We start from the raw sequence: 12,357 nt of genomic DNA on the forward strand, positions 1-12,357 counted from the left end.
TGACGTTGACTGGAATACAGAAACCCACAGTGACGTTAAAATGATGACAGAAACCCAAAGTGAATGTTAATGGAAGACAGAAACCCACACTGACGTTGATTGGAAGACAGAATCCACACTGACGTTGAATGGAAGACAGAAACCCACAGTGACGTTGAATGGAAGACAGAAAACACACTGACGTTGAATGAAGGACAGAACCCACAGTGACGTTGAATGAAAGACAGAAAACACACTAACGTTGAATGGAAGACAGAAACCCACAGTGACGTTGAATGGAAGACAAAAAACACACTGACGTTGAATGATGGACAGATCCCACAGTGACGTTGAATGGAAGACAGAAAACACACTGACGTTGAATGGAAGACAGAAACCCACAGTGACGTTGAATGGAAGACAGAAACCCACAGTGACGTTGAATGGAAGACAAAAAACACACTGACGTTGAATGAAGGACAGAACCCACAGTGACGTTGAATGGAAGACAGAAAACACACTGACGTTAAATGGAAGACAGAAACCCACAGTGACGTTGAATGGAAGACAGAAACCCACAGTGACGTTGAATGGAAAACAGAAACCCACAGTGACGTTGAATGGAAGACAGAAACCCACACTTATATTGAATGGAAGATAGAAACACACTGACGTTGACTGGAAAACAGAAACCCACACTTACGTTGAATGGAAGACAGAAACCCAGAGTGACGTTGAATGGAAGACAGAAACCCACAGTGACGTTGAATGGAAGACAGAAACCCATACTGACGTTGGATGGAAGACAGAAACCCACACTGACGTTTAATGGAAGACAGAAACCCACAGTGAAGTTGAATGAAAACAGAAACCCACACTAATGTTTAATGGAAGACAGAAGCCACACTGACGTTGAATGGAAGACAGAAACCCACAGTGACGTTGAATGGAATACAAAAACCCACACTGGCGTTGACTGGAAGACAGAAACCCACGCTTACGTTTAATGGAAGCCAGAAACCCACACTAGCGTTTAATGGAAGAAAGAAACCCACACTGACGTTCAATGGAAGACAGAAGCCCACACCGATGTCGAATGGAATGGAAGACACACTGACGTTGAATGGAAGAGAGAAACCCACACTTACGTTCAATGTAAGATAGAAACAACCACTGGCGTTAAATAGAAGACAGAAACCCACACTTTCGTTAAATGAAAGATAGAAACCCACACTGACGTTCAGTTGAAGACAGAAACCCACACTGACGTTCAATGGAAGACCGAAACCCACACTTACGTTCAATGGAAGACAGAAACCCACACTGACGTTAAATGGAAGACAGAAGCCCACACTGACGTTGACTGGAAGACAGAAACCCACAGTGACGTTGAATGGAAGACAGAAACCACACTGACGTTGAATGGAAAAAAGAAACCCACAGTGACGTTGAATGGACAAAAGAAACCCACACTGACGTTGAATGGAAGACTGAAACCACACTGACGTTAAATGGAAAAATGAAACCCACACTGACGTTGAATGGAAAAAAGAAACCCACACTGACGTTGAATAGAAGACTGAAACCCACAGTGACGTTGAATGGAAGACAGACACCCACAGTGACGTTGAATGGAAGACAGAAACCCACAGTGACGTTGAATGGAAGACAGAAATCCACAGTGACGTTGAATGGAAGACTGAAACCCACACTGACGTTGAATTGACAAAAGAAACCCACACTGACGTTGAATGGAAGATAGAAACCCACAGTGACGTTGAATGGAAGACTGAAACCCACAGTGACGTTGAATGGAATACAGAAACCCATACTGACGTTGAATGGACAAAAGAAACCCACACTGACGTTGAATGGAAGATAGAAACCCACAGTGACGTTGAATGGAAGACAGAAACCCACACTGATGTTAAATGGACAAAAGAAACTCACACTGACGTTGAATGGAAGATAGAAACCCACACTGTCGTTGACTGATATACAGAAACACTCACTGGCGTTGAATGGAAGATAGAAACCCACACTGACGTTGAAAGGATGACATGAACTACCCAAACTGCCCTTTTTTATCCTTACACATTAATCCTTTTAAAGTAAACCTATGCACAATGTAATTATATGGTAAATGTTGAATATTGCTTAATATTGTTTGAAACGAAGTTATTTATTTTCAGGTTTATGGCTGAATACGATCAATCCTAATTGATGTCATGAGAGGTCACATTTGGCATATAAAGGTGTCCTCCAGCAATTGTTTCTGTTTCTGGAAGTGTTGTTTAAGATGTGACACTAAAAGTGTTTAGCCATGGAAACGACGCCGATATTACAGCGGCGGATGTCGTCACGGCAGCTGAAGCGGATGTTCACGCGGTACGAGTTCGAGAACGCGGAGTTGGAGCGGCTGTACCGCCGGTACGTGTTCAAGCTCCAACAGAAATCGCTCGCGCACCTGCTCAGTATCACGTGCGCGCTCTGTGCTTGCCTAGCGGCGCTCTACTTCTATTACATTCAAAACGTCACACTTCCGGGAATATACATGTGTGTGCAATTTTCTGTGTTCCTTTTATTGTTCGTGCTTATTCATACACCATTAGTGAAAGAATCTCATCAAGGCATATTGTGCGCTGTGATTCTTATAGGCCTTATAGGATTTGTAGTGTTTTCACTTCCGATGGAATTCGGTAACCAGGTCCGTAATCACCCGGCGCCTGTCTACACGGCGGCGCACGGCGCATGGGAAGTGACGTATGTAGTGTTCCTCATCTACTCCATGATGCCACTCCGCACGTACCTCGCCGTCATCCTGGGAATAGCGCTTTCGCTGACCCATCTGGTAGTGGCGGCTCTCGTTGCAAACAGCGCTCCGGAGCTACTGTGGAGATTGGTGAGGATTATACATGTTCTGTTGCATATTGCATTATTGTATGCGTACCAGGTATGGTTACCGTATATGTTTCATTAGATTTATATATCTCACAATACATTTTACATAGGTCAGGTTTTCAGGTGTCAGTCTGCTTATTTATAAATGAAATTTAATATTAATAACAAAATAAGCAAGTTGAATGACCAGCTTTAGAACCCATAAGACATGGGAGCCATTGACACAACTGTGGATATACGTCCCGGGTTACTCATTACTTGTTTTCTCATGTAGTGTTTCCATTTATGGATACTCAGTACTTGTGACGTTAACATGCGAGTTTAACTGTTATAGAAGAACTTCCAGCGGTACTTAGTACAGCTGTTGTCCATATGTAGTGTGTACCCTTATAGGTTGTTGAGTGGACACTTGCAGTTTTAAGACATTGTTTAAGGCGCTTAACTCACTATATAACAGGTTAAAGATATTTTATAAAGCCTTAAAATTGAGATGCAGGCTCTGTTTGCGTATGTGTGGCTTCCTGATTAGTTTGCACTACAGGCAAGTTTCCGTTTGTTTCAAATATAGCACGCTTAGGGACAGAAAGAAACTCATTGAGAATATTAAAGCGAAATAAGGCTTCCTTCTTTGGCATATTTACTGCAGATTCTTGTCTTCACAGCCGATATTCCCGACGTTAATGCCATGTTAGGTAGCGGGAAAACCATTCACTTCAAGCGTAATTAATACATACTATAAACAGGAAATGACTTGCCGTGATGAACAAATTTATCTCCGTATACTAAACTGGGGACAGCAATTACCTTTTATATGTTAAAGCTTTTACTGAGAAATAATTTTCGGAAAAAGGGAGTGCACATAAGCTGATATAAATCACTCTCCATACGGTTTTCTACTGGTTTTCATTTTAATCGGCCAAGATAACGAACCGATGGTGGGTGGGCACCTCATACACACGACCACTCATTCATATAGGCGGGAGTTTCAGTCGGGGAGGGTGGAAACATTTTGGGATTTAAACATACATGTATATGATATATGAAGGTCTCAAAGAAGGAGTGTCAATTGCCGTGTCAAATTTGATTATCTACGTATATGCCTCTTAATAACCCTGCAAGTCTATCAGGACATCTCCAAGTCCCTTTTTACCAGATTACTTGCCTTTTAATGGGGTTATGCAAGATGACCGTCGTCTCTGAACTAATGCCGCCATTTGATAACTGAATTACATGTTGACATTGATTAATGAGAAAATTGTGGTTAGGCAGTTTTTGTGCTGGAATGTAAACTCGACAGTGTAACCACGGAAACGACACGTTGTATTGCAAGGGATTTACGTAATTAACACGAACACGACTGTCATTTAACAATTCAATAAAGAAAGTATCAATAAATAATAGCACATAGTTGTATAATCCAATAGATTATCTTATCGACCTCCGACAAACATCCTCCGACCAACATCCTCTCCGACTACTGACCAGGTGGAACTCGGCTACCATTCGTGTCATGTTAGTAAATTAAGGAATCCTACCTATAAACAAGCTAGATCCCTGATAGCTCCATTACCCATAAGCGTGGAAACTGGACGTGAGATGGCTTACAGCCAAAACCCGTTGGGTCGATATCGCTTGGCTCGATATCCTCGTTGTACTTTAAAAAAATCTAGGGAAAAAATCTTTCTTGTAATACTTTTTTAGACACAATTTTTGTATGTTCTTTTTCTGCATTTAAAGCCATTGCCTGTTTAGGTCGAATAACAACATATCATATACCGCCTTCAGTACAACGCTGGCCGCTACGACGTCAAGGTTTGCGTTGGTGATCGCTTTGCCGTTAGTGTTATAGAAGGTTGAAGTCGAAAATGCCGATGTGGTTAACTTTAGGGTTGATGATCACTTTTCCGCTAGGACTAGGGTAAGGCTTATTGGCCGCTTTAGGTGAGGTTTAGAGTTCGAGTTAAAGTACACTTTGCCGCTAGATTTAGAATAAGAGTTAGTTACCTCTTTGTGATAATGATTAAGGTTAGTTTTAAGGTTAGTGAAGCACTCGGGCCTTTCGGCGAGAACTCCGATAAGATTATTAGTTAGACTTGTTAACAGTTTGTGCCCAGCCTATGGTCAGAATTTGGGCAAGTGACGTCTTTATCGTAAAGATTAATGTAAGTGACCCTTCGCCGGCTTTTGAGGATATATTTTAAATCCAGAAACTTGAGATGCAGCCTTTGATCGCATATGTTAGGCTTCCTGGTTGGTTTGAAAAACACACAATTTTATTGTTATTGTTAAAAAAAGCATGAGTTTGAAAGAAAAACCTCGAAAATACTAGCAAGAAATAAGGCTTCTTTCAGTGATGCGCTCAAATCATGTACAATTTGTCATCGACGAAATACAATCCAATTATTACATTGATCAAATGAGTGTTGTATACTTTTTCTGTTGATAAGTAATATTTTGCTCCAGCTAGACTTAGTTCGGGGGTAGCTTTAATTCATGTGATAGTTCTAGTCCATTACAGGTCCACCATGGTGTGTCCCTCCTCTCTCCCGTCTTATAATTTACGGAGTATAAAACACAGAAGATGCTCAATACATATCATGCGTCTCTTTTCTTGTTACCAAGAAACATTGTTTTATATCCCTGTAAGGAATGTTACATGCAGCCCCAAGGGATATATAATTTCTCGCGTGTGAACCAGATTCTTATAAGCTAAGAAGCTATGTGCTCTTCTTGTCTAACATAATACAGACAATACCACGGTGACTCATTCCTTGTTAGAAAGTCTACACGCTCAATACAAACCATTCGTAATAGTAAATAGCAATCTTTTTCGGACAATCATTCGCGGCTTTAGGACCAGGTTAAACATATGCGCACACGCATTATTTTTTCCATTTAAAGGTATTTTAATAAAGCGGTGAAATTATTTCAGCTCTTGAATGAAAGCGAAACATATTTTGTTTTATTTTAGTTTCACCCACCCGATGCGGAGTATGCTCTAAAGAGCTATTGTAGCGTTGAACATAGATAGTTTGAAAATAATATACATCTGATTAGTAACCATCTTTTACACCTTAGTAACAGCATGTAGTAATCATCGGTTGTTCAGTAATACGCCCCCTGTGCTATCTAATGGTTGTTTTGCTATACGGCCCCTGTGCAACCTTATGGCTGTTCTGTTATACGCCCCCTGTGTGATCTAATGGTTGTTATGTTATATTGCCCCTGTGCTATCTAATGGTTGTTCTGTTATACGGCCCCAATGCTATCTTATGGTTGTTCTGTAATATGCCCCCTGTGATATCTAATGGTTGTTCTGTTATACGCCCCCTGTGATATCTAATGGTTGTTCTGTTATACGGCCCCTGTGCTATCTAATGGTTGTTCTGTTATACGGCCCCTGTGCTATCTAATGGTTATCCTGTTATACGCCCCCTATGATATATATTGGTTGTTCTGTTATACGGCCCCTGTACTATTTAATGGTTGACCTGTTATACGGCCCCTATGCTACCTAATGGTTCTTCCGTTCTACGGCCACTGTGCTATCTAGTGGTTCTTCGGTTATACGGCGCCTATCTAATGGTTGTTCTGTTATACGGCCCCTGTGCTATCTAGTGGTTCTTCGGTTATACGGCGCCTATCTAATGGTTGTTCTGTTATACGGCCACTGTGCTATCTAGTGGTTCTTCGGTTATACGGCGCCTATCTAATGGTTGTTCTGTTATACGGCCACTGTGCTATCTAGTGGTTCTTCGGTTATACGGCGCCTATCTAATGGTTGTTCTGTTATACGGCCACTGTGCTATCTAGTGGTTCTTCGGTTATACGGCGCCTTTCTAGTGGTTGTTCTGTTATACGGCCCCTGTGTTATCTAGTGGTTCTTCGGTTATACGGCGCCTATCTAATGGTTGTTCTGTTATACGGCCCCTGTGCTATCTAATGGTTGTTCTGATATACGGCCCCTGTGTTATATAATGGTTGTTCTGATATACGGCCCCTGTGCTATCAAATGGTTGTTCTGTAAAACGGTCCCTGTGTTATCTAATGGTTGTTCTGTTATACGGCCCCTGTGCTATCTAATGGTTCTTCGGTTATACGGCCCCTGTGCTATCTAATGCTTGTTCTGTTATACGGCCCCTGTGCCATCTAATAGTTGTTCTGTTGTACGGCCCCTGTATTACCTAATGGCTGTTCTGTTATACGGCCCCTGTAATATTTAATGGTTGTCCTGGTATACGGCCCCTGTGCTTCCTAATTGCTGTTCTGTTATACGGCCCTGTGCCTTTTAATAGGTGTTTAGTTCTACGCCCTCTTGTGTTATCTTATGGTTCATCTGCCACTTGAGTAGAGTTTGCAATATTGCCAAGAAATGTCTGAAGAAAATAGGTTTGGAAGTTAATTAACTTGGTGACTTATGTCTTGTTTGATTACCTGACAACAAGCGTAACATAGCAGACTTGAGCATTGTAGACGGTGTAAAGTGGAAAGTCTATTAACGTTTTAAAAATAATTATAAGTAGTGTTTTGTTATTTTTATTGGAATTGATGTATTACGTGCACTAAAAATATACATGTTTAAATTAAATAAAGAAATGACGATTTAAACAAAATTTGTTCCTTGAGTTATATTACTTTGAGACCAAACGTATCAGTTTATTCGACGTTGCTTTAATAAATCAGTCGCATTTGCTCTACGGCTAGGCGGCGGAGGCTGCGCTACGGCGGCCGTAGGCCCCTGAAATCGAGAGAATCCACGATAACCGTACGGCGTATTATATAATTAAGGCCGGCGGGGTCGCCGTAGGATTTTAGCGCGGAGTTATCACTTTTTTCATTTCTACACACGCCGCAGCAATAGACGTCCTGTAGCCATGCCGTTGAGCGGTTCCACGGCCGCACGGTCGCCGTATAGTCCACCTGTGAACGCCATTTGGGCGCCGCAAGGCTACCTCACGTTTGACATGATATTTGTCCAATTTCACAACCGCCTCAAGGACACTCTAATGCCGCCATGTGTTATTTCTTCAAATGTCCTACGGCAGCTACATGTTATCTTTCGCCACAAATACCAAAAAATCCCGTGTGGCTATCCTATCAGTTGTGGCTGCTACAGTATTCGGCGGCTGTATAAGTGGTATAGGCCGTAGGACTTTAGACCCTACGGCCTGCGTGGTAAATGTGACTCAGGCATTAAGGTATCCGACCCACAAAAAATGTTTTTTTTAACAGCTCCTTTATTCTTAATCAATGTTGTCCCATATAAATTTGGTATTATTTAAAAGATATTTGCTTACTTCAATATTTTAACATATTTTAACGTTATTTGTGCCGGGGTTAGATTGTGCGACGTCTAAATTTACTTTATAGCTGCTGGCGGATAGCGTCCTTTACCTGTGTGTGAACGTGGCTGGCTTCTTCATACATAACGTAACGGAACGCGCCCAGCGTAAGACGTTTATAAAGACCCGGAACTGTATCGCATCCAGGCTAGACATCGCAGACGAAAATGAAAAACTTGTAAGTCATATATGTTGTGGCTTCGTCTGAAAATGGCATTCTTTCTGGTGGCAAAGTAAATTGATATTACCGGAATATGTTCATATTGAAGAAAGTTCAGTAATTTAACTGAATCTGTAAAACGACATAGCTATGGAGATTACTTTTGAAAAGGTAGCTGGCAAAGGCAATATTTGTACATACTTATGGGTGAACCAAGCTGTAGTCTTATACATCCTTTGTTATCTATTTAAATATAGAGTAGCATCAGCCTTTTTAAATGTTTAAGATGAAGGTTGCCTTAATACAGACTGGATGTTCTGTAATTAGTATGATGTTGACGCGCAGAGCCTAACAAAGTGAAGTACCGTCATTAAGATTTAACGTTTGAGTTCGTGCGGTGGGGAGGGGGGGACATCGACCGGTGAAAGCAGATCCCGCTGATATACGGCGCGGTCATAAGGCCAGATTATATGCCATAAGCAGCCCCCGCATTCCTCCCGTCGCAGCAATAAGCCGGATTTACGAGCAACCAGAGACACTAACCATGATTTCACGTTATGCTATAAAACATAATATTATAGTACTTGCTTTATCACAGCAATAAACCTGTGATATATAAATGCGAACTGAAGTAGTATATGCATTAATTTACATTTACCCAAAGCATATGGATGTAGGTATAAAACGGTAATACTCGAAGGTTGATAGGCACCACCGGTGTTTATTTAAATGAGAAAATATATGCATGTGACGTTAATTATTCAATAATAAGTATTGTCATGGTGAACTTTAGGAAAAAATGCTAATATAGTGAATGATATGTTATTGAACTTACATTAAATAACACTTGTACAGTTCAATTTTGACAAACATTTTTATAAAAATAAAGATTTTAAAATTTTCTAATTCTTGTACTTGTCCTTCCAGAGTTATAATCCTTTGAATGTGCGAGTGAAGGACATTTAACACATATCATACGTATGGCATTATATTCGAATTTCTTTACAATGGACGTTTGCCACTTTCTATCCTCTATTCCCCAAAAGTTAAAGATCCAGTAGATCCCGTTTTTCATTTAATGAGGACAATAATTCAGTGGACTTGGACAGTGCAGATATCGCTGTAACTTTACCGAGATATTTACCTCGACATGCCTCTATTTTCGGCAAAAAATAGCCTAAAATCGTTTGGCCACGAGTTGTCTAAAAAACTTTCCGTAACCATGTGTGTACGGATGTTCTGCGTTATCTTTGCCATTGATAAGTATCATCTACGATATCTCAAGAAGAGATTTGTTGAAACATTTGTACAAACTCCTTCGATACTTTATTGACATTGTTATTGAAGAGAACGATACCGTAGTGGCTTTTGTATGGTTGTATTTGAAGTACCTGCTTCTTTGTTTGAGTTTTATACAATGGTAAGTACGAGACAATCGTCATTCCCTCTTCACGATACGTCACAATATGTCCTATGTTATCCAACATCAGTCCTCACACTATGTCACAAGATGTCATATGTTATCCACCATCAGTCCGCACACTATGTCACAATATGTCCTATGTTATCCACCATCAGTCCGCACACTATATCACAATATGTCCTATGTTATCCACCATCAGTCCGCACACTATGTCACAATAAGTCCTATGTTATCCACCATCAGTCCGCACACTACGTCCTATGTTATCCACCATCAATCCGCACACTATGTCACAATATGTCCTATGTTATCCACCATCAGTCCGCACACTATGTCACAATAAGTCCTATGTTATCCACCATCAGTCCGCACACTATGTCACAATAAGTCCCATGTTATCCAACATCAGTCCGCACACTATGTCACAATATGTCCTATGTTATCCACCATCAGTCCGCACACTATATCACAATATGTCCTATGTTATCCACCATCAGTCCGCACACTACGTCACAATAAGTCCTATGTTATCCACCATCAGTCCGCACACTTTGTCACAATAAGTCCTATGTTATCCACCATCAGTCCGCACACTACGTCACAATATGTCCTATGTTATCCACCATCAATCCGCACACTATGTCACAATATGTCCTATGTTATCCACCATCAGTCCGCACACTATGTCACAATAAGTCCTATGTTATCCACCATCAGTCCGCACACTATGTCACAATAAGTCCCATGTTATCCAACATCAGTCCGCACACTATGTCACAATATGTCCTATGTTATACACTATCAGTCCGCACACTACGTCACAATATGTCCTATGTTATACACCATCAGTCCGCACACTTTGTCACAATAAGTCCCATGTTATCCACCATCAGTCCGCACACTACGTCACAATATGTCCTATGTTATCCACCATCAATCCGCACACTATGTCACAATATGTCCTATGTTATCCAACATCAGTCCGCACACTATGTCACAATCAGTCCTATGTCATACACTATCAGTCCGCACACTATGTCACAATAAGTCCCATGTTATCCACCATCAGTCCGCACACTACGTCACAATATGTCCTATGTTATCCACCATCAGTCCGCACACTATGTCACAATACTATGCCACAATAAGTCCTATGTTATCCACCATCAGTCCGCACACTATGTCACAATAAGTCCTATGTTATCCACCATCAGTCCGCACACTATGTCACAATATGTCCTATGTTATCCACCATCAGTCCGCACACTATGTCACAATAAGTCCCATGTTATCCAACATCAGTCCGCACACTATGTCACAATAAGTCCTATGTTATCCACCATCAATCCGCACACTATGTCACAATAAGTCCTATGTTATCCACCATCAATCCGCACACTATGTCAAAATAAGTCCTTTTTTGTCCAATATCAGTTCGCACACTATGTCACAATATGTCCTATGTTATCCACCATCAATCCGCACACTATGTCAAAATAAGTCCTTTTTTGTCCAATATCAGTCCGCACACTATGTCACAATATGTCCTATGTTATCCACCATCAATCCGCACACTATATCACAATATGTCCTATGTTATCCACCATCAGTTCGCACACTATGTCACAATATGTCCTATGTTATCCACTATCAGTCCGCACACTATGTCACAATCAGTCCTATGTTATCCACCATCAGTCCGCACACTATGTCACAATCAGTCCTATGTTATCCACCATCAGTCCGCACACTATGTCACAATACTATGTCACAATAAGACCTATATTATCCAACATTTGTGCGCACACTATGTCACAATAAGTACTATGTTATCCAGCATCAGTCCACACACTATGTAACAAACCCATGTCACAATAAGTCCCATGTTCTCCACCATCAGTCCGCACACTATGTCACAATGCTATATCACAATTAGTCCTATGTTATCCAACATCAGTCCACACACTATGTCTTTATTAGACCTATGTTATCCACCATCAGTCCGCACACTATTTCACAATAAGTCCCATGTTCTCCACCATCAGTCCGCACACTATGTCACAATAAGTCCCATGTTCTCCACCATCAGTCCGCACACTATGTCACAATGCTATGTCACAATTAGTCCTATGTTATCCAACATCAGTCCACACACTATGTCTTTATTAGACCTATGTTATCCACCATCAGTCCGCACACTATTTCACAATAAGTCCCATGTTCTCCACCATCAGTCCGCACACTATGTCACAATGCTATGTCACAATTAGTCCTATGTTATCCAACATCAGTCCGCACACTATGTCTTTATTAGTCCTATGTTATCCACCATCAGTCCGCACACTATTTCACAATAAGTCCCATGTTATCCACCATCAGTCCGCACACTATGTCACAATAAGTCCTACGTTATCCACCATCAGTCCGCACACTATGTCAAAATAAGTCCTATATTATCCAGCATCAGTCCGCACACTATGTCACAATAAGTCCTATGTTATCCACCATCAGTCCGTACACTATGTCATAATACTATCTTACAATAAGTCCTA

At 41.0% G+C, this 12,357-nt stretch overlaps 1 protein-coding gene across 5 annotated transcripts in view; it reads left to right on the forward strand.

Annotated features, from left to right (window-relative positions):
* LOC128231525 (adenylate cyclase type 1-like) overlaps positions 1-12,357 on the forward strand; it is a 74,586-nt gene that overhangs the window by 32,669 nt on the left and 29,560 nt on the right. For 4 of the 5 annotated variants that reach the window (XM_052944518.1, XM_052944487.1, XM_052944498.1 and 1 more), the window contains exons 3-4: positions 2,172-2,881; positions 8,251-8,400. In XM_052944518.1, coding sequence (XP_052800478.1) covers positions 2,303-2,881; positions 8,251-8,400 — 729 coding nt within the window. In that variant the 5' untranslated portion in view covers positions 2,172-2,302. The remainder of the gene's footprint in view (positions 1-2,171; positions 2,882-8,250; positions 8,401-12,357) is intronic. The other variant, XM_052944527.1, reaches the window with a different exon arrangement.

Source organism: Mya arenaria, chromosome 1, assembly GCF_026914265.1.
Source record: "Mya arenaria isolate MELC-2E11 chromosome 1, ASM2691426v1".
Lineage (NCBI taxonomy): Eukaryota > Metazoa > Mollusca > Bivalvia > Myida > Myidae > Mya > Mya arenaria.